We start from the raw sequence: 23,335 nt of genomic DNA, 5'->3' as shown, positions 1-23,335 counted from the left end.
TAATTGGTTGATTTTTTAATCCATTTTTTTTTACATATTTTATAGAAATATACGATTGATTTCACCATTCTAATATTTCTTCCATTGTACAATTATTTCTTTAGGTAAACTTTAATAAAATATTACCGCTGGCCATTTCTCGTAAAAATCTATATTTTTGATCTTTAAATAAAATGCATGTAACACCTTTATAAGTAATAGTTTATGTAAAATTCATTATAATTCATAACAAATGATGCATACACGAATGCTTACGAAATAGGTAGTAAGAACTAAGAAGTAAAAATTAGTTGTAAGACACAAAACTGCACACACATTGTCTATGTGACAACCAGTCGTAATCAGATAATAAATTTGTCGATTAGGATTAAACGTTCGAAGTTTTTGAACGATATACTTAATTCTAAATTTAAATAGCCTACCCAAGTTACCTAGGATTTTGAAGTTTTCGTATGATACGACTTTTTTTGTTCTTGTATTATTTTGGTGTATACTGCTTACCTTTCTTCCATTGTTTTATTGGGACGATCTCTTCAATAATTTTAAATATACTTACAGACAGTGAATCGTACCTACATAGGGTTGCCACCTTTGTAAGATAGCAGCCCCGGAGACGGACCGATAAGTAAAAAAAAAAAGATTATCAGCCAGTATACACCTGTACGAGTATATAGTATTATCATGTACCTCATGTATCACTATGATCTATAATCATAATCTTATTATTTTTATTATCGTGTTATTTATATTATTAGTATAAATTGAATGTATAAGGCATAATAATAAAAACAAGTCTTTACAAACTATTTATAACATTATAACCCGCAGAATAATTCACTAAACCCGTAGATTTATATGTAAACCCAGAGAGGTGACAACCCTAATCGTATCTCGAACACATGTAGTTTGTCAATGGTACATGAAGAAATGAAACAATATTATCAAACCAAAAATGTACATAATATTATGTATTATTGACTAGTGTTACGATTTATATTCGTTACAATTTACACCGGTCTAGGACGTACTTCACAGTTCTATTTATATACCTTCCTTATTATACAAACATCCTGTAGAAAAACTGAAACAAAAGAAATACTCGATGAATCTAATGTCTTACTCTTATAGTTTTATATCGATTAGACTATTAGAGTGTTCAGATTTCATAAGTCGCTGCCACTATAATTTTATTATTATTAATAATATTGTAACAAAACAATTTTTATTAATATGCCTACCTATGTATAATTTGTGTAATAAAATGCACACATAAAAAATAGGTACACACTAACAAATTAGAGTAAATGTATATTATACAGTATAAAAAGAAGGGAGAAAGGGGCGCACCGGGAAAATTCCTGGTATCCCAGTACATACATTCACATTTAAGATTGACCTAATGTCAACACACGTAGTAATTGTTATAGAAAGTATCGAAACTACAAGTGTAATAGTATACCGAGGGTTCTAATGAACTATACATATTAATACATTATGATGTATAGTACTGACTATTTTTAATTTACTTAGCAAAGCCCATTAGGTTTAGTGCAGTCAAAGCTATGAAAATAGATTTTTTAACCAAATTTCAATTTCAATAATTAAATATTTAATATACATATTACATTATATAATGCAAGTATAGGTACGCAATAAATTCATTAAAATACATTTCATACCCTACCTATTGTTTTGGAAAATGACACAATCTTAAAGGTTAATAAAATAGCAAAAAATCTTTGAAAGAAAAAAAAATATGGCACTTTTAAATAACTTGAAAATACATTATCAATTATTATTAGTTAGAATATAAATCTATTCTTAAATCCTTTATCTATTTAAGATTTTTTCTTATCAAAACTATAACAAAACTGCATCTTGAGTTCATCTTTAACTTATATTTTGTATAAACATATAATTTATATGATTACGATTTGGCAAATGTAAACTACAGATGGTTGATTTTGGGGATATAGGTGGTGTCTTGACTGCCTCCAACTAGTCTTAAATCTCGATTACAGTATAAGTTTCAATTTCTAATAACACTAATATAATTTAACTGTATTAATCATAAATTTTCAAAATAAAATAATAAATGTACCAACCACTTAAGGTCATTCTAATTTTAATTATGGCATATTAGATTAAAACAGTTATTGTTAAATAAAAACAAAAACAATATTTACAAAGTTATTTGTATATTTTTTTATGGTCTTTCAATTAAACAGAAAACATGATTAACTCTGTCTGGTTCTGGGCTTAGCTTGGGTTCCTTCACGGAAACCGTTCCTGAAAAAGCAAAAAAAAAAGTTAAAAATAATTACAAGTTGAATTGATTATTATTCATGTGAAGTTTATGCTCATAGAGGGCAAGTACTACCCATTTTAAATGCAGTCATATTATACTAATATTAATAAAATTTAACATCATTGCACAGATCTATAAAACAATATTGAACTTTATAATTAGAGTTGATTGTTAATACTAGATAATTGATGTATAAAAACAGTGTATAGCATACAAATAAATCATAAATATATTGATATAACATAAATATTATTTGTTAATAAGCATGTTAAATTTTAAAGCATATTAAATACAATGTATAGAAGTAAAACCAAATAGGGAAATCTCGGATTTAAAAACATACTGTATATAATACTGAGCATGTTGTGCTCAGAGAGGGCAAGTACTACCCATTTTTAATTCAGTCGTATTAGCGTATATTAATAAAATTTAACATCATAGCACAAATCTTAGACAACGTTGATATGGATTTTAAATAGTTATTCATCAGTTGAGACTAGAGAGATGTACATTAATGTATAACATATAAGTATATTATAACTTTATAAATATAATAATAAAACCTATACTTACTACAATAAAATTTAATAATTTAAGAGCAAATATTATGTTTGAAATTTTCTAGCATATCAAAAATTACTAATATTTTTAAAAATAAAATAAAAGCAACTTGTATCAGTTGGTTAATTCTATGATAAAGTACTGTTTGCAATTACTAGACCATGTTTATAAGCTAGGAGTCATTATTTAAATATAACATAGTAGAAAGACTTAAACGTCAATTGATTTTCTTGGCACCAAATTTATTCACCATAGATGTATTTAACCTTTCGTTGATGACATTATTTGTATAACACTGTTATTGACATGTGAGCAAAATGCTCACCTATTAAAATACACAAGTGAGATTACAAATTTATATACCACGGTACTGATGTATCAGTAATGAACTGCTAAATAATAACAAAATAAAAGAATAGTAACACTAACATATACAGCATTATTAAATTCAATAACTTTGTTAGTTAATTTATAACATTTAATGTTTTTCCATATTCATTTATGTGAATAACTCAATGAAGCATATATATAATGTCAAAATCGAAATATAAACCAGTAGTTTTAAAAATGATAATTAGGTGAGCAAAATGTTCATAGTGTCACCAATGACAGGTTAAAAGCTGAAAGCACTAAATAAAATCTTTCAGAAACTAAATTGAAATCTTGATATTATACAAATCATATAAAATAGCATACTAAAAATATTATCCAGAAAAAAAGGATAATTTAAGAAATATTAAAAGGAAAATATTTTGATTATATTATATAAATATATATAAAGTACTTAATCTTTTAACTTAAAACGAGAAATGAATAGCATAATAATTTTTAAAAATACAAATAGAACTAATTAATGTAAATAAGTATAAATACATAATCTACTACACATTGATATAATGGTAAATAAAAAGTAATACTCAGAGAGGGCAAGTACTACCCATTTTAAATTAAGTCGTATTAGCGTATATTAATTAAATTTAACATCATTGTAAAACTTTTTAACATTATCAAATGTTCCTTATTTTTTATACCTACATTAGAAGTCATTACAATACTCAGTGAGGGCAAGAAGTACCCATATTAAAATAGTCGTATTAGCGTATATTATATTGATCTTTCTGCATCATGTGCATGTAATGATTTAAAGAGGTACAAGTCTTAAAGCAATACTAATAAAATGTTGTGAAATAACTTACCTAAATTTCCTGCGAACAATCTTCAAATGTCTGAGACGGCCAGTTCCGGTGGTCTTCCTACGTTGGGCTTTGACGCTCCAATTGTCTAGAGATAAATTAATACAATAATGACGAAAATTTAGGAAATTGTCTTCATCAGTTTAATATACTTACAATGACGGAGCTTCTTGCTCGGGTATCCACACTGGGCGCACTTGGACTTTTGAATGTGATACGATGAACGTCCACATCGACGACACAGAGTGTGCGTCTTATTGTGACGTTTACCAAAACTCGAAGTACCTTTCGTCTAAAAACACAACAATATCAGCTACAAAACTGTGAAATCCGATTTCGAATTTTAACGATCGTAATCGACAAATTAATGACCGAATGACAAAGAGACGGGCGATGGTTCTAACCAAAGGATTGTTCGAATAAATTCGGATGAAAAAAGAAAAACATTAAGAAACTTACCATTATTCCGAGGACGTGATTCGAAAATGACAACAACCAGCCACTGTACCTGGTCGGACGTGGGGACGTAGGGTAAATGGACGAGTTAACCTAAAACGGCAAACGCGATTTTGGTGGGAGGTCCAGTACAGTGCTACCGGATGTTAAACGACAAATGTACCGAATGTACGAGCACCTTGGAAATGCTCTCACAAGTGTTTTAGTGTCCTTGGAGTATGGAATGTATGGATATCAAACAATCAAACAACCGTTAAAATGAAAAATGAATGAAATTTACAAAAATGTCTTACGATATTTGATAATTTAATTTATTTGTTTTAAAATAATTTAAAATTGTATTTTTATTTTTATTGATTTGTTTTTGTACACTTGTTTGTTGCTATTATTACTGTTAATTTATCACAGTTATGTTCTATTTTGTGTTTTGTTGAAGTGTATGTATTTATGTTGATAGTTAATGTCGATGACCTGTTTTTAGTTTAATTATGGCATATTGTGAAGAAGTAGAATACATGGATATATCGTTAAATTCGGAAAAAAATGAAACAACATCCTTTGGGAAAAAGTTTCATATTAATCGCACTCCAACTCCTCTGAAACCGTCACGTCACTGGTGCATGTCTACAGAACTTTTGCGTTCTCAATACAAGACTAACAATGTACGCAAAAAAAAAGTTTATAATCCTTTTGATGATAATTTAATGCAACGACTGGGTGAAACCACAATCAGCCCTACGGTATTCGCCAATGTGAGAAGTCCAGGACAAGAAGTTGAGTTTGGATGGAATATAGATGATGTATCTAAATTAAACCCAGTGCATATAGAAGATGAATGTATAGTAGATGAGGATCAAGTTGATGATGAAACAGAATCTAAGTTACAAGAGACTATCAATAAGTAATCAAAAATTCATTAGATAGGTACCTATTAGTTAGTGTATTATAATATGCCTTTTGTTATTCATTTTTTTATAGATATTTTTGTTCAACGCATAAAGTTCCTAGCCCTTGGAATAATCAAGTTGTTGATTGGGAAACTCATAAAAATTCATCATCTACACCCATATCAAATAAACAAATCCAGAAATCTGTGTCTTATAGTCGCGAAGGTACTATTATTTAATTTGATTAAAATAAATCTAAAAACATTTAAATATTTTAAATATTTTTCAGTTTCTACACAAACAAATTTAAGTTTTCCTTCCATATTACCTGATCATGTTGAAGAAATACTAAAACCATACTTCTTGAATTCAGTAAAATACTCTTACCTCATATACTTTCTTAATATATAATTTATAATATATTTTTTCTCAATTTGTATAGACTAAAAAATATGAAGAAGAAATAAGTCCTACAAAAGACAACTCAAATTTACGCCGCAAATTATTTTTTATGAATGATAACGATGACCCAATTTCTCCAGTAGGAATGTAAGTGTGATGTGTTTAATTAAAGCAAATTATTTTCATGCTTAATTTTTTTAATTGATTTTTATAGACGCAGAAATCTGTCAGTTAGCCCATTAACAAAGAGTTTTATTAAAACCATTAATTCAAAAGGACCAGTACTTGGAAATCATTTAGGCGTACAAGAACTACCTAAAGACTGTCATATTCCTATTGATGTATCTCCAATAATAAATAAAAACGATAGGGAAAATACTCCCCCCAACCATAAAAGTAAGTAATTTAAGACATGTTATCGCTTTACATTTTCTTAATTATATTGTCGACTTTAAATGATTAAACATTTTTGGTAACTTGTATGAATAATTATTAGTATTTAGTCAAACTTTAAATTTTAATATCAAATCAAGTTTTGAGTTTTATTTTTGAATCAAGCCTAGACTCATTTTTGTCATTTAATTTTTCATATAATATATAAACTAACCATAATGACAATACTTTTTACATATTATTCTGCTTTTAAATATATATTGTATTAATTATACTTAAACCATCGAAATAATGCTATTGCAGGATATTACTATATGTTCAACCCAAAAAGATTTTTTTTATTAAAAATAAATAAACAAACCACTTTCTCTAATCTTCAATATTTTTAATAAGTATATATTTTCAGTATTTTAACTTGAAGTTATAATAGCCAATAAATCTGGTTTGACGAATATTTACAAGAATTTTGGGCAATACTAAATACTAAATAGTTTGATATAAATTTTTTTAACATTGAGGTGTTGGTTTGGTTAAGATTTAAAATTTGGTTTATTATTAATAATTTATTGATAATTATAAAAGTTATAAAATCATTGTATGTTCTTTAAAATTGTTTCAATTAAATAACAATTGGTGTATTTTATTTTTTTTATAGACAAAGATTTTATTTTTTTGACTCCGGTATCTACAATGTCAATGCCGAAACGTCGACGCACTGAAAAAAGTAGTTTAATGATGGAAAACAGCTCAGATACTGGTTACCAAACTATGACTATGAGCATTAAGGAAATGTCTAGTATGGTACCATTTGGAAATAGTTCCAAAAATATAATGTTTACTGCATCTACGCCCACAGAACGATGATTCTGAATAATGATGGTATACATTTTTTTTTTAATCGCTTTTTAACATTAACTATTGGTACATTTTACATTTTTGTAATCAGGACAAACTTAAAGTCAATCATTAGAATGATTAAATACTTATCCTTTATTAGTATACGTAACTGTGATGATTTTAGTATCCATTTTATGAAAACAAAATTGTTAACCTGTCCTTTTTTTATAATTCAAACAAGTTTATAAAAAAAAATAAAAGCTATTATAGACTATTGATTTACTATGTTTTATAGAAGACAAAAAATATTTGTCATATTATATATAACATAAATCAAATATTAGTTAATTGTACTATGTTACTTTGCAATTTTTTTTTTCTTCGTGTGATACTATAGCTATGAAATGTTATCACTTGTTAGAACTAAACATATTTTTCACTAGTTATTCGTAATGCAATTAATGTAATTTTTTTATTAAAACAACTTATTTTATTAAAAAAAAATTTTAATTCATATAACTATGTTTCAAATGACATTAAACAATAAAAATATATTTATATTATAGTTTGGTATAGTGAATAACTTAAAAGACATGGAATGAATATTTTTCCGAAATATAGAGTTATAATAAAACAACAAAACAATATATATATTTTACTTCCTAGTTACATTGACATTTTTACATAGGATCAATAATAATATAATTTCTTCTCTGGGATTAATATTTAATCAATTTTATCATAAAATAAGAAAATATACCTTGTCTATGTTTTCTTTTTGTGGTTTACTAAAAGATTAAGCTCATTATTTTATTCTGATGACATGCGTTTAAAGACTAAATCCCAAGATGCAGCACACTGTAACACAATTAATTAGTAACATTAAAAAAACTGTTTTGAATACTATTGTTATCTATACTAACATGTTGATAATACTGTATATGGCTTTCGGCTAAGGCAGTTAGCATGCTTTTGAAATCTGCTTTTTTTTGGCACTTCCACAGTCCATACTCTTGCCTGAACACATTACTACAAACATCCAACCGTTCCTGGTTAGCTTCAACGGCTGACACTAATTTAGGGATAACTTGACTCATCTTTTCTATTTTTTCTTCTTTATCTATTTCTGATTTTGACCAGAATGACATTAATGGTTTTTCATCGTTAGTTACCTAATGTATATTCAAGAATTATAATCATTTACTAAAATATATAAGACAAAATTTACCCTATCTTTGTCAGCCTTCTTCTTCTCTAAATCCATAAGAGATTGCTCATACTGTATTTGCAGTGCATCTCTTTTACCTAGCGTTTCTCGGACACATTCTATATAGCTAACATAATCCTTCAGTGGCTGTCGAAACAAATCATTAGAATTATTGTATTACTATTTTTGTTTTATTCAATTACCTGTGCCCAGTCACTTATAAAGTTTGATATTAAATTATGGCGTAAAGCAGAACTATTGGCTGTGATAGTATGACCAATGCGGGATAGTGCAACAGAGATAGATTGTTCATTAGAAGACCATTCAATGAATGCTGCTCCAAGTTGGTGAGATTCCACACACAGTTCTAAAAATAAGAAAATTGTTTAAAAATGTTTTTAATTTTAAATTATAATAAAACATTAAAAACCTTTTCTTTCTTTGTGGATTCTCTGAGCTACTTTTTCTAACATGGCTAACTTCTCAGATAGACCATGAAGATGATTTCTGATGGGATCAAACTCAAAATCTACCTGTCTTGAATTATATGACACAGAAATGGTATTTAGACTGTTTGACATACGTCTTAGTAGTCCTGTTCCACGTTTTTTGTATGTGGTGAATTCCTAAAATCAAGAATATATAATCAATTTTTTTTTTTAAAACTTATTCAAACAAATTTACTACAATCTTTCTAATATTTTTAAATTTAATTCATAGAAATGCATCAAAATAGTTTTGAAGGTCATTTTTTTATATAATAAAGTGTTCATACGGTAGCATTTGCAGTTAAAAAAACTCTTAGATGTTTATCTTCTGTAAGAATAGGATGACAAACTAAACGTGTCAAAAAACGTTCCAACAATATCATTCGGCATGTGACAAATTCTTTTGAATACCTGTCTAACTGACCAAGAATTGTATGTTTTGCTGGTAAAGGCTATAAATAAAAACAATGTTAAAACTAAAAAAGAAACTTGTGTGAAGAAAAAAAACCTTACAGGCACTATACGATCAGGATATTCAACAGCAATGTTTTGTCTCAGCCATATAAAATCATTGTAACGTCGGCGAATAACATACTCTTTGTGAGGATAATCTGTTCTATCCGCCTAAAACAAACTAGGTCAAATATTTTACACCATTGTGAGAGTATCAAATTTTACCTTAGTAGATACTCTATATGTGATATAAGTCTCCAATGGTTCAACAATCTTTTGTGGATTGTCAACCCGTACTTGAATATCGCGTCGAAAGTCTAATTTGAGTTGAAAGTCATTGGTGTTTGTTGGAAACGAGACTAACTAGAAACCATAGTTTTAAATTAATAACTACCAGTCTTTAATATAAAATACATTTACCGTAGAAGTATCATTTAGAAGAGTCTGAGGCATTGGAGTAACGCCTTTTTCTTCGACAGACACTTCAAGTACCGCAGAATTCTGATCAGTCATCATTTCATCGGGTTCGGAATTATCCGACAGCTGAAATTCATGTTTTTATTTACAATCATCATTCGTTTTTGCAGAAAAATAATAATAACAATGAATAAGACGTATAGCGTTCCCGAGGCTAGCGTAAGTATATTTCAAAAAAACCGTCCGACACTCAGACTTTAAGTTTTATCATTATCATCATTTTGACATTTTCCCAAGTATTTACATGCAATTTAAACATAACCTTGAAAGTGTTATTAACGCGACATTATCAATCTATTTAATTATTGATAACTCTCAACAGTCAACCACACTTGAAAATGACTCACTGAATGGACTGACGGAGATCTGATAGAGATCACGAATCAAGAAACCAAATAAAAATAATAATATAATTATAGTGTACTACATATTTTACATCCATTACTATAACGATTAACAATGACGTATTAAAATCACAAATCGTATTAATTTTTATTGTTTTGCAATCATTATTGTCGGTAAGTGCTTGGGCGTTGTACGAGGGCGCGCACTCGCGTTTGTGTTTAATTGTACTACAGCTGTTGTGTTTATTAGATTTAACGACTCACGAACAAATATTAAAGTAATTATTATTATCTGAATGGTTGTCGGTTAAACATAGACACATAGTACGATCATTGTAATTTAGAAAAATATAATAACGCGTCGAAACCAACTGTAGTTGCCGCTTTTATTTTATTGTTTCTGAGTCTATAATATGATATAGACGTATTAAGATAGTTAAATAATATTATTATTGTATTGTAGACTGTAGAGATAGCTAATGCCTAATAATGTTTTAATACAAATATGGTTGTCGCAATTTATCATTCATCTGCAATATAATAATATAATGATAGATTTTTTATAAATTAATAGTGATGATAAAAAAGATAAAACTGAAAAGAACAAACAAAAGTTATTTGTTTATTGTGGTAGTATATTAGGTACTTAGAATACGGGCTTAATATCTTCCAATAGTTCCAATGTTCCTATAAATTATAAACAGAATTCCCATGTATACGAATTTGAATTCAAGTCATTCAAACCATACAGTACCTATAATGTATTTTATTTCGTCCTGCTAAAAAATTTTAATACACCCCCGCAAAATCGTAAAAATACAATTTTCCAATGCGCATGATCAGTATCGTATATACGAAAAGTATTTGAAAAAATGCTTCAATCTTCAACTTGATGTGTGGTTTCTGATAAACAATTGGATTGATTTATAAGTTTGTACTTATAGAGGTTAAAAATAAAAATTGTCATTATTAAAAATAAAAAAAATCATTAGTCAAGTGCATTAAGTGTGAAGTGTATTTATGTTTAAATCAAAAAAATAATTGTTTTATTAAAAACAATTATAATAATTATAATAATATAATATTATTATTATATTATTATATTATTTTTTTTTTGTTTTTTTTTTTTATATTGTCACATTTTTAACATATCGACACGTATTTAATTTTATTTAATAAGTAGTTAAAATGTACTTTATATTATAGCGGACCTTTCATAAGTTTTTTTTTTTAAGCACATTAAAAGTCCAAAGGACCATCGTTTCTATATATTTAAAAAAATTATGGTGAGTGTATTCGCAAGAGTCCAAGCACCTTCTTAACTGTACAAATGAATAGTAATTAAACATTACTAATATATTAATAGTATAATTATACATTCAATTTGATGCAGTACCCAGTAGGGTGTAGTTGAAATTTTACAAAATGATTGCATGTACGTGCAAAGAAGAGTTTAATGTTTAGCTACCCCATTGTGTGCACTTAGTAATATAATTACCATGTATTTTTAAACGTATTTGATAAACATTTTTAGAGACTTATTGGTTATAGATATACTTCTTACAATCTTACAGTATATTTAAATCATACATTTAGCTAATTAGCCTAACCTAACCTTTGGGACGATAAACAAATAGGTATAATTTTTCGTTTTTCTATAGGTACCTTATAGCTGAGTAAAATTACTAGTTACCTATTGTATTTACAATTTAAAGTATATAGCTAGTTATTGGTACGCAAAATAGATATATAACTATTAAAAATCACAATCTACAATAAAAGTTTAAATATGTATTACACAGTGTAATACTGTAATTTATAATATAATATTATATATTGTGTGGAAATACACATCGCTAATCACTGTCAATCTATACTCAGTAGGGTGTCGGGTTTGTATGTGTAAACATTATGTAGTAGGTATTAGGTATAACTCAGTATAAGTACTATGTACCTATACATCATGATAGCGGGATAAATACATAATAAATATAAGCTTAGTAGGTGTAATAAATGTATACAATTGTAATTAATATACCAATAAATCCGAGCGGACTGACCTGCTATAGCCACCCATATGCATATCTACTTAGCGCGCATGTTAAGTAAATAGCACACGACCACATGAGTACACACTGTACACAGCTATCACTTAAAAAATATTTACTATATTGTTTTTAGAATATCTGTTCAAGATAATCTAAGCAAATAATTTGCCAATATTGTAAATGTAATTTGCACAAAATTAAAAAAAGTATTAGTTTATTTTTGTGGGTACCTGCGTACACGTAGGGCAGGGTAAATGTTGTTCACTTATGTAAACGTAACAAATTCACTTTTACAAATTTATTATTTATTAACGTATATTATTTTTATGTGTATGATTGCGCATACACATGCATACGATTAATAAGGAGAGAGAAAGCAGAGATATCGTTAGACATAGTTATTGGGAATCTTCTAGAAAATGTTTTAAAATTTAATAATAATAAAACGATTATGATAATATTATTTAAAAAACATAACAGATATAATTTTTTATTTCCGTTTTAATTGTACATGTCTATAGGATGGACAGGAAATTAAAAAAAAAAAAAAAATAATTTAGAAATTAAATATATTATTGTTTACCTCAAGACACAAAATATATTTAACATTTTCGAAAAAATACTAGGGTACTTTTTTCACTTTTAGACACAAGATACTATAGTTACCTACCGTAGCTTAAAATATTTTTTCTAAATAATTATTTAGCAAGTAAATTGCTAAAATGTTAAGTATTTCAATATTATTTATTTTAATTTAGTAAAGTTTTTAATCATATTATAATATAGGTACTTATTAGTTATTATTACCTATATTGGCTATACTATACAATAAGACTAGTAACGATAATTTACTTTGTCAGAAATCCGGATAATTAAAATAGTTAACAGGACTTAATTTTAATGAAAAAGTCACTTAGACGGAGAAAAATATTAACTAAACTCAGTTATTGTTTTTTAAATTATACTACTGAGTACCAATTATACACCTAATCATGAAACTTAAATTGTTTTAAATAATAATTAAATATTTTTTAAAAATGCATCCTATACTATCCCTTCTTATAACAAGCACTAGATATAATAGTTTAAGTATAATTACTCATTTGTGTCAACTAAATAATTTAGTTATAGTAATTATTACTATCAAGATATATCTATATCTAAAAAATAAAATAAGTAATAATAATGAATTATCAATTAGTTTTAACTATAGTCTACAGTACGTCATAGATATAATTTAAACTTAACGTATAATTTTTCAAATTAACTGGAAAAAGCTATAGATTATCATCAATATTATATATTATTTATAATTAATTAAAGCCCACCTTTAATAATTTATAAATAGGTATATATGTTGTTTTTTTTTTTTTTATCTGATTTTCAGTTTAAATATTTTGGTGTAAATGTAAATTATTATAATAGCAAAATACTACATTATATCAGTCTATACTAAAACTGAAAGTAAAATAAATAGCTTTACTAGCTATATCACAAAAAAAAAAAACATATCACGAATTATACTTAGGCTGACGGATTGTTTTCGTTCAGAATTGTTTTTCGAGTAGAATGATATATCATTGAATTCGAATTTAACACACCCTTAATTGTAACTCATTCAACACCTATTTTACAGCAGAGCGGTTTTCACTTTCCCGCTTTTTTAGGTTTCATATCGTTAAAGATTTCCTAAAAAATATTTAGGATTTAATTTGATAGATTTTTTAACATTATTTAAATTTGTAGAGTAGTCTAAGCGTCTTAAATGTCTACTCTTGGTTCTTGAAATTGAAAATTTTAAATATGATTTTGAATATTTGAAATTGAAGTGATTTATATTTTTTTTAATTATTCTATTAAAAATCTAAAATCCTTACATTAATTTGTCCAATTGTAAATATTATAATTAATAAAAGAATAACTTTCGATGTTATCGTCAATATTGGTTATTCAAAGTACGAGTACTCTTGTAACTTGTTATTTTATGTGTTTATTCGGTGAATTATTTAGTTGTTGATAAGTTGATAACTAATAAACAACAGGGTAGGTATCTAACGCCATAGGTGACGTATCAAAGTTTATGGAAACATAGAATAGCTTTCTTAGAGAAGCATAATAATATATTTGTGAACATTATAGTGAAATGTATATCATAGAATAAATGAAATTTTATTTATTTTATGTGTATACATTTAATATAATATAATTTTTGAAATTTCTATGATCAAATATTTAAAATTGTAACATTTCATAAAATTCAAACTCCTAGCTGATGTATAAAAAAATACTCTCGAGAAAATAAAGAAAAGAAAAATGTACTCGTCACTCTCAAAAAACTTCTCTAAACCCACTCCGCTTGTATTTAGATAGTCCTTACCATTATTTATAATTTATAAACAACGCTCGTCCTTGAACATAAAACTTATAGATCTACAACAATAATAATAAATGTAATATTATATGCACGTCGTTTGATCACAAGTATAGGTATATAATAATATGCATCTATTGTTTCGGGTTTGTAGCGGGTTGAAAGGAATATTGTGACAATGTGATGGTTTATCATTTTTTTTTTTTTTTTTAACTAGAATTAGACACCGTCAGTGTCTATGACTGTTCTGTATTTTATGGACAAATTCCGTGTAAATATTAGTTGTTTAAATCCTGTTCAGGCTGCATAGAATGGTAATTAAACCAAGTTTTAAGCAAATTTCGGGTGTTATAAGATGACCGTGAAACATGGCCGATATATTAATGTCATTAATACGTCGGACAGTATAACAAAATAATTACATAGCTTGTTGTGAAATCATATACATGTCACCATATACCTACGTGAACAACAATAACTCATGATAAACCTACACAAATGGTAAATATATTTAATATATATATTAGTAATACTTAAATTATATTGGTACGTATAAGTATTCACTATATATGTTTAAGTCGTTGTTCATGCCACAACGCCACATATGTCATTTTTTGAAGAGCATAAATAATTACAATATTGTATATTTTTTTTAAATTAAAAAGTATTTATTTTCAAGCATCACATTAAAATATTGTACATGATATTGTAAAATTTTATGCAGCTCGAAATCTAATTTTATTTATCTGTAAACTCTGTAAAATATCAAAAATATATTCATAATTTAAATAGATGTTATTTTAAAATAAATAAAAAATGTCATTACGTATTGTAATAAAGTCCATATTACATAATAATAAAATATACTTAAAAATCTAAGATTCCATAAATAATGTTTATAAATTATAATTAAATAATTAACATTTTTGTTTATCGTTTAAATAGGTAATTTCGTTAAAATTTAAACTTAAAATGTTTAAATAATGATTAACTATATATATTTTTAGATTTTACGATTCTAATATGAGTTAATATATATGAGAAATACTATTTAAATTTTTAAAATTAAGATAAAAAAAATAAAAGTTTTCATGCAACTATTAAATAGTTTGCAATTTTTCCAATTTTAACGGATTTTTTCAAAATTTGAACTTAAAAATTAAAATGCATATAAAAAAAATAATATTTTTATAAAAATATAAGAATCAAGTGTTTGGGATCTTATATAAAATTTTCAAGAAGTTTGATTCGGCCAAAAGTTTATTAACTAGTTAAAATATTATTTTTTTTATAACTTTTTTGTTTAACTAGTTAGTTTTTTTTCTAATCAACTTATGAACTTCAGGAGTTTAATTGACAGTTGAAATAAATTAGCTTTTTGCAGTTGATATTAGAAATTATTTTAATACAATTATGAATTATAAATTGTATTGTTTTAATGTTTTATGATTTTCAATTGTTATATTATATAAAAAAATAATATTTGTTGAATTATTAATTTGAGATGTATATAGTTTAAATCAATAAATAATATATCATGTAACGTAAAAGGCCAAAAGGGTATTTGCACTGTACAATGTGCATTATAATAAAAATTAAATTAATTTTTTTTTTTTATAATTTTGTAATTTAGAAAGATATAGATAGTCATTCTTTATGCAATTTACATTCTAATTAAAAAAAAAAAATAGATTAAATTTTTTTAAACTGAGTTAAGTTAGTATTTTTTTTTTTATATTAAATGTTAATTTATCGAGTTAAATTTATAATTTGTTAACGGTTAAGTTCTGACTTATAAATTTTGTGCTCTTTTAACTTAACTAAACTTGAGTTAAATATTTTCATTAACTTGCCCACCTTTGGATTCAGCGAATAATTTTTTTATCAACATTCATAGAAAAAAATAGGTATTTTTCATACATATAAATAACTTAAAAAGTGTTTACATTTTTTGAATATTTTACTGTATAATAAAAATTATAATATAAAAGTGTTATGAAAATTTCATGTAATTATTGTTTTTATTTTTTTTTTAATTTTAATAAATTATTAAAAATTGTTTGATAATAAATAATTATTTTACAGATAAATACCGAATGTCGTAAACATTTGAACTTGAAATGCTAATAAAAAATTAATTTTATTTTTCATAATAAATAGATTGAAAAATTGATAAAGAATCTTGTATTAAATTTCAAATTTTTAGTATATCATTTTTTTAAAATAAATTTTTAATAATCAAGTAATTTGCTAATTTTTACAATTTTTATTAGTTTTGTTTAATTTACTACCAAAAATTAACTCATTGATCATCAACATCAAAACATTTTTCGTACTCCAAAAAGTGTTTACAGAATATACTTAAAAAAAATATCTTACAAAAGATTGATTCAAATTTTAAAAATTTATTTGCTATAAAAAACGTATATTTTTCTATTGAATGTTCTTAGTTAGAATATGCTGTTTTTATTTGTTCCTCTAGTTGCTTAATTTAAAGTCAAACTTCTGATTCGATTCAAAACTATTTTTTTATATTTGTTATTTTTTAAATGCAATGTAAAATAACTTCCACATTTTGGCTATGAAAGACTATTCAGTTTTTTAATATTTTTATATTAACGAATCGTAGAAAATATTTATATTTAAATTAGTTTTCTCTTTTAATTTTTAAATAATTAAATTTAATGTCAAGAAGTACTAAAAAATCTTGATTTTAAAGTAAAAATTAATTTAACAAGAAATAATTATTTATTTATTTTAAAAAAAATATACGTACAAACTATGCTTTTTCCTATGTAAATACATTGATGTCCACTACAAATTCAATAAAATAAAATTTGTTTTTTTGGAATATAATTGATATTAAATCAGCATTTAATATGTAGTTATTTAATAATGTACTTGATATTTTATAAAAATATTTTTTTTCTCACTTGTATACATACGAGTACATGAAGGGTATAAATAAATTATAAAGTATAATATTTTATTTTATTTATATGAACATGTTGATGTTTATTGTTGATTCAGTTAAATTATAATTATATTTATTTTTGTAGATATAAAAGTTATTAAACATACATTTCAATTGTAAAACTACTTAAATTTTAATATTTTGTTAACTTTTCTTTTACTATATTTATGATTTAAATAATATGTCAATTACTAACTAATGTTCAACATAGGATGTTTGTAGTATTTTAACACTAGGTATTCATAATTGTAAATGAGATTAATTCCAAAAATAATTTAATAAAAACTTAAAAATATTTAGTTTTAAAATAAAGTTCAAAATATGCTATACAAAACAAAGGTATCTATTAGCTATTATAAATTAAATTAATTTAAATATCTAATTAAGTATTAGCGTATTCCAGCTTATAATTTTAAATTAATATTTAGTGAGGTATTTAACTGTATATTTTATGTGGTGATACTAATGTCTAATAAATTGAGATTGACACATGACTTATGTTGGTGAATACTTCTTACGCTCTATAGTATATTATAGACTACAAATTACAATAAATAATAATGACAAGTAAATAGGTATACACCTAAATTATTTATGCTATTTTCGTATACCTATTCAGAATATTTAGGACATATTTTAATGAATAATAGAACTAGCTATAATACTTTTAACATTATTGTATATTAATATTGGTAAGAAGTAATAATGTCAATGTCGTTATATGTTTTAAACATATAACCTTACTACCTAAAATATACCTTAAATAATATACCTTATATACCTTAAATTAGTATAAGGTCTATGCTTTTAAATTATATATTAGTGTCTAACCTCTATGTTTATTGATAAATGATTATTTACCTTACTACATCGGTAATCACTAATCACGAACTAAGATCGTGAACTTAATCTTGTATAAAATATACGTGCAAGAGTGAGATAATTAAGACATATCTACCTTTGTTTATAGATATTTATACAAATAGCTGATTTATATACATAAAGGTTTCCAAAATAAATCCATGACCATTATACTCCTTCCATAGTCCATCTCAATTTACTAATCTTTTTTTTTTAAAATATTTTTATTTTTATATTTTTATATTTTGATTTATTTAATATATTTTACAATGATAGTTTTATAGTTGCGAATTTGTAAGTTTCAAAGATGATTTTAACCAATATATTTTTTATATAATTATTACTATATTTATTTTTTCAATAAAGTATAATTTATTTTATGAAACTATTAAACACGTCTTGTTGTATTATGTAACTAGGTACTGCATGTTATTAAAATTGCTGTATATTTCGATGTTAATGTCACACATATATATTATATAGGTACCTACTACTTATATAGTATACTTCTGAATGGTCTATTGTTATGAATTTATGATATTATATCAATGTATATTACCTGCAGGCTGCAGTGAAGTATGAATATTTTTTTTATGTATAAAAACTACTTGAAAATCAAAAAATGTATACTTGGTGTAATTTATACACGCGTGCGTGTACTACAATATAATAATCTGGTACATAACCAGCTGTCAGCGTGTAAATTCTATGTAACTGTAAAGATACCTTCCTACCTACCTACCTATCACTTGATATAATATTATAGAGTTTACCTTCAACAGAGTGAAAGTAAAAACATATATATAATAACAAGGAACAATAATAATATAATGGTTAACACACTTGACACTATAGTATTATATAATTTAGTGAACTCTTAGCGTTATAGTTTTATCAATGTTGATTTTTTAAACAGTCATGTTAGATTCGCGCCTTAAGAACATCGAACCTCATAAAAATCTTATACTATAAAACCATAACATGCATACTAAACATTATGGCAGAACTATTTTTACTATATTCATCGCGACCTATTTGGTTTTAGACCATGTGGGTCTAGTTAAAGCAGCGTCTGAAGGTAAACGCTAAATTATACCACTGATTTTTTGTTTTTTTAATTATGTGTTAATTGAATTTTCATTTTCATTTTTTTTTTCAATAATCGCGTTAAATAGTTTCTAATTATGATTTTTGGCCATCAAATATATTGGGTAAGCGTGCAATGCAATTGGTCAGAGACCATTTGTCTAGGAGACAAGAGAGAAAAAAGTCAAGATCTTCAAAACAAATTTGCTACGGTAAGATAAACTTAAAATTTTTAGAGATCTTAAGACCATTTAGATCTTAAGTCTAGTTTGATTAATCATAAACAATATGTGCATATATTTTGTAATTTTTATGCGTAATATATTATATTTCTAAACTGCGACTGACTTAAATTTTAATAAAAAACTAACTTACGTCAGACATCGTAACACAAGGACCGACGATCATTTTTTACCAAAACGACAAAAATTTAAGACTTGAACAACGGCGTCTGTGAAAAAGTAACTGTCGCGAAACACACGTATACGTATATATAAACTCACGTGCACTGCACGTATACTTTTGTGACGACTTTACGAGCAAAAGCACTATTAACTTGTCGGCTTAAAATAACTGCAACATCGGCGAATTATTATTCATCTCGTACGAAAGACTGACGATACGTGCAACGCATATATTACGAATGTCACACGCTATGCATCACATATTATAAGACTTGCCGATGGGTTTTTTATTTTGTTGTTTTATGTTTTTGAACAACGATACGTCAAAAATAACGCTGCAGACATGGTCGGATGTTTTCCTATACCCCGGTCCAGTTATTCACCGCTTATGAAATCGCCTCAATCGCCGGATACGGTAGACACGAAATTCTTGGTGATGACCCGACAAAATCGCAGCGATCTGATTTTTATCAAGTACGGCGACCAGCACGATTCGATGATCAACTCCAACTTCAAGCCCGAACTACCAACTAAAATCATTATCCACGGATTCAAAGGCAGCGGACACGACAAAGTAGCAAAACTCCTCGGCAATGCGCTCCTGGACTTGGTTAGTTTGTAGAAATATTATACCTATATATATATATATATATATATATATATATATATGTATGTATACGCGACGCGGTTATAGCCTATAGGTCTATAATTTTACATAAAAATTTAAAACAATTTTTTTTAATTTAAATACGTTGCATTGCAGGAAGACGCGAACGTGATTCTCGTGGACTGGGAAAAAGGAGCCGCCGGCCCGGGATACGCACTTGCGGCCGCCAATACGCAGTTAATCGGACGCCAGCTAGCAATATTGATCACAGACATGATAGCACTGAACAGTGACCCAGCCAAGATTCATATGATTGGGTTCAGCCTCGGCGCTCATGTGGCCGGCTTTGCGGGCAAGGCGTTGAAGCTACTCGACATACGCGTTGGTAGGATTACAGGTAATGCTGCGGGTCTCAAGTAAACCTACTACTAATGTATTGAGAATTTTAAGAATCAAATTTGAATGTATATTGATACATTATCGTTCCAATTATATCGAGTGTTGAAGGCATAAAATATTTATGTGCGATACACCTGTGCACGTTTTGTACCGACTCGTAGCCGTAGGTAACTAATTCAGACTCAGGTACGATTCGATATGGAATAACTGCGTATTGATGTGCATAGATTTTTTTTTTTTTATTGAAAATTTCGTTAATAATATTAGCTTACGGCCGATTTGGTATGTTTAATACAAAGATGTTTGTTATAAAGAGTGATGTCGTTATTTGCTGCAGGTCTGGATCCTGCATCTCCGTTGTTCAGGCAAATGTTGTCAGCCTCACTGCTATCACTGAGCTCAGACGATGCCGCATTCGTTGATGTAGTACACACAGACGGTGCCAGGATATGGTCCGAGGGGTTTGGCCTGTTCAACCCGATTGGTGACGTCGACTACTTCCCAAACGGCGGTCTCGACCAGCCAGGCTGCGAACAAGTCCGCGGTTCGGTAATTGTAAGCCGATTCGGTAAGTCAAATATAATATTTATATAGATTACATATTATTCAGATCAAATAACGCGATTGTGGTTCATGCGCGGCGCATTTTAAGCAAGTATGTCCTTTTTTACGAATGTATAAATGTAGTTTTAAAAAGTAAATATATTTTGCAATCTAAACCGGGTTATTTTTATGTACATTTTTACGTATACGTATGAAATACTATCTATTTAAATAATAGTTTTTTGACTACAAAAGCATTTTACATTTTTGATAAGAAGAGTAAAGTATCAAGGGGTTTACATGATATCCTGTTAAATTGCCTACTGTTTATGAGTTATGTTAATGTATACATATGTATATATATTTATAGAGGGAACGATGAACTCAAGCGTGGTATGCAATCATCTCCGAGCGTTGCAGTTCTTCCTGGAAAGTCTCAAAGCTGTGTCAGATCCCGACGCATGTCAGTTTACCGCATTTCCCTGTCCTACCGGATGGTCAATGTTTCAGAGGGGCGAGTGCTTCCCCACAAATTGCACAGGTATCTAACCTATTATAAAATATATATTATATGACCCATCGCCACAAATAATTTAATATAATATACAATTAGCATATAACTACAGAATTTTCGCACTGCGCATATACATTTATTCGTATACCCAACAGATATTATGCTATGACAACTCGTTGGCCATTTTAAAAATTATTTATTCATTAATGAAAAAGATATTAGTCAGTAGTCACTATGTGATAAAATATTGGAAATAAATTTATGTTTAGACTAAAAGAATCTCACGAAACTGAGATCTGTATAATATGAACGTTACGTATTAATTATACTCTTAGGTACTCAAGTATGCCAAGTCTGCGTGAAATTTCGTTTTCACAGTTCGGTGCACTTATCATTGCGTTTTTTAAGTTCTATTTTACGTTGTTTTAATTTATTTAATATGAGCTAAAGTAAATATTGATTTAAGTGTACGTAACTCTATTAATGAAAAAAAGCATATCAAATTGTATGCATTATTATTTATAATTGTATCACAATTTAAAAACATTTCACATTACTTTTTCGTAGATTCGAATTGTGTAACAATGGGTTTTGCAGCATCTCAATCAAAACTCCGTGGTCCGCTGTACTTGACAACTAGAGATTCAAGTCCATTTTGTGGTAAGAGACATTTCGTTGATTTCGAATTGATAATAATAAATAAATTATATTATATATCTTATCCTAGGGAGACAGCTCAAGGCATCCGTTTTACTATCCCCCAAAACATCTAAACTTCGAGGCTACTTGCAAATATCCTTAGAAGATGGCGATAATACAGCAAATTTTAAGTTACGAACAAAGTAATAATTGATATCATATTTAGTTCTGATATAGCATCGTTTTTACCAGTGTTTTACTTATATCTATATTGAGTTCATAAATTTCCAGGCATATGGATTATATTTCGGGCGGACTTCTAGCTGAAGGACTTTCAGTAGCTAGATATGAAAAATCTGTGCAAAAAAATTTAAATATTGAATTGAGTTTCCAATCATTAGCTTATCAAACTGAAAACGAAAAGTATGGACTTAGTAATATAATCGATGTGGTTGTGGACAAAGTATTCATTTTCGACACCGAAGGAAACGTGTAAGTACCTATGTATATATAATTTTTAAGTGCTAATCATAAAAAATGTTTTCATTCATATTGAAATTACCTACAGTAGCAAATATTTTGTTTGTTTAGATGGTCTAATTGTACAGAAAATTCGAATTTGATCCACGTGGACGGAACAACGATATACGCCCAAACCTATTCTCTTTCATTATTTGCTACTTGTTAGTCGAGATAACTGAGAACGATCAATTTTTTTTTTTATTATTTATTGAATATATCTACTTAACAAATGACTGAAATTGTTACATTTATATTATAATACTAAAATTGTATAATATAATGGTTATAAATTTGTGAACTGTTTAATTCTAATTTAAAATCGTAATGATTTTATATACTTTATAAATAAATGCATTTACAT

At 26.9% G+C, this 23,335-nt stretch overlaps 4 protein-coding genes across 5 annotated transcripts; 2 read left to right on the top strand and 2 right to left on the bottom strand.

The window, feature by feature from the left end:
* Positions 1-2,179: 2,179 nt before the first annotated feature.
* On the bottom strand, positions 2,180-4,629 carry LOC112598809 (probable 60S ribosomal protein L37-A). Its single transcript, XM_025345433.1, has 4 exons — positions 4,522-4,629; positions 4,219-4,354; positions 4,066-4,150; positions 2,180-2,289 (listed from the first exon to the last, which is right to left on the bottom strand). Exons 1-4 carry the CDS (start codon positions 4,522-4,524, stop codon positions 2,238-2,240), a joined length of 276 nt encoding a protein of 91 aa, XP_025201218.1. The 5' UTR covers positions 4,525-4,629; the 3' UTR covers positions 2,180-2,237.
* Positions 4,630-4,895: 266 nt separating this feature from the next.
* Positions 4,896-7,306, top strand: LOC112599178. Its single transcript, XM_025345989.1, has 6 exons — positions 4,896-5,419; positions 5,497-5,630; positions 5,695-5,777; positions 5,848-5,954; positions 6,022-6,203; positions 6,856-7,306. Exons 1-6 carry the CDS (start codon positions 5,007-5,009, stop codon positions 7,062-7,064), a joined length of 1,128 nt encoding a protein of 375 aa, XP_025201774.1. The 5' UTR covers positions 4,896-5,006; the 3' UTR covers positions 7,065-7,306.
* Positions 7,307-7,613: 307 nt separating this feature from the next.
* LOC112599177 (sorting nexin-30-like) lies at positions 7,614-20,022 on the bottom strand. Of its 2 annotated transcripts, none has more exons than XM_025345987.1 (10): positions 19,722-20,022; positions 9,606-9,728; positions 9,411-9,548; positions 9,246-9,356; positions 9,020-9,184; positions 8,675-8,870; positions 8,448-8,611; positions 8,266-8,391; positions 7,961-8,209; positions 7,614-7,895 (listed from the first exon to the last, which is right to left on the bottom strand). In XM_025345987.1, exons 1-10 carry the CDS (start codon positions 19,752-19,754, stop codon positions 7,848-7,850), a joined length of 1,353 nt encoding a protein of 450 aa, XP_025201772.1. In that variant the 5' UTR covers positions 19,755-20,022; the 3' UTR covers positions 7,614-7,847. The 2 variants fall into 2 exon arrangements, with proteins under 2 accessions (XP_025201772.1, XP_025201773.1); XM_025345988.1 differs by lacking the exon at positions 19,722-20,022 and adding an exon at positions 10,010-10,028 and having other exon boundaries at positions 7,615-7,895.
* On the top strand, positions 19,112-23,272 carry LOC112599176 (pancreatic lipase-related protein 2-like). The gene is made up of 10 exons (XM_025345986.1): positions 19,112-19,338; positions 19,436-19,558; positions 20,092-20,360; positions 20,514-20,754; positions 21,094-21,324; positions 21,670-21,840; positions 22,381-22,473; positions 22,541-22,655; positions 22,744-22,944; positions 23,044-23,272. The coding sequence occupies exons 1-10, from the start codon at positions 19,242-19,244 to the stop codon at positions 23,138-23,140; spliced, it is 1,638 nt and encodes a 545-aa protein (XP_025201771.1). The 5' UTR covers positions 19,112-19,241; the 3' UTR covers positions 23,141-23,272.
* The last annotated feature ends 63 nt before the right edge of the window (positions 23,273-23,335 follow it).

Source organism: Melanaphis sacchari, unplaced genomic scaffold, assembly GCF_002803265.2.
Source record: "Melanaphis sacchari strain LSU unplaced genomic scaffold, SCAv2.0 Contig4_pilon_pilon, whole genome shotgun sequence".
Classification (NCBI taxonomy): Eukaryota; Metazoa; Arthropoda; class Insecta; order Hemiptera; family Aphididae; genus Melanaphis; species Melanaphis sacchari.
This window is presented reverse-complemented; position numbering and strand designations above follow the sequence as displayed.

Coding starts and splice junctions, on each gene's coding strand:
- LOC112599176 (XM_025345986.1), top strand. CDS start 19,242: ATGCATACTAAACATTATGGCAGAACTATTTTTACTATATTCATCGCG. Junction 19,559..20,091: donor TTCAAAACAAATTTGCTACG/GTAAGATAAACT, acceptor ATAACGCTGCAG/ACATGGTCGGATGTTTTCCT. Junction 20,755..21,093: donor ACGCGTTGGTAGGATTACAG/GTAATGCTGCGG, acceptor TATTTGCTGCAG/GTCTGGATCCTGCATCTCCG.
- LOC112599178 (XM_025345989.1), top strand. CDS start 5,007: ATGGCATATTGTGAAGAAGTAGAATACATGGATATATCGTTAAATTCG. Junction 5,955..6,021: donor CCAATTTCTCCAGTAGGAAT/GTAAGTGTGATG, acceptor TGATTTTTATAG/ACGCAGAAATCTGTCAGTTA. Junction 6,204..6,855: donor TACTCCCCCCAACCATAAAA/GTAAGTAATTTA, acceptor TTTTTTTTATAG/ACAAAGATTTTATTTTTTTG.
- LOC112598809 (XM_025345433.1), bottom strand. Junction 4,151..4,218: donor GAGCAAGAAGCTCCGTCATT/GTAAGTATATTA, acceptor ATTTATCTCTAG/ACAATTGGAGCGTCAAAGCC. Junction 2,290..4,065: donor ATTGTTCGCAGGAAATTTAG/GTAAGTTATTTC, acceptor TTGCTTTTTCAG/GAACGGTTTCCGTGAAGGAA.
- LOC112599177 (XM_025345987.1), bottom strand. CDS start 19,754: ATGATCGTCGGTCCTTGTGTTACGATGTCTGAC. Junction 9,729..19,721: donor CTTGTGTTACGATGTCTGAC/GTAAGTTAGTTT, acceptor CATGAATTTCAG/CTGTCGGATAATTCCGAACC. Junction 9,185..9,245: donor ATCCTGATCGTATAGTGCCT/GTAAGGTTTTTT, acceptor TTTTATTTATAG/CCTTTACCAGCAAAACATAC.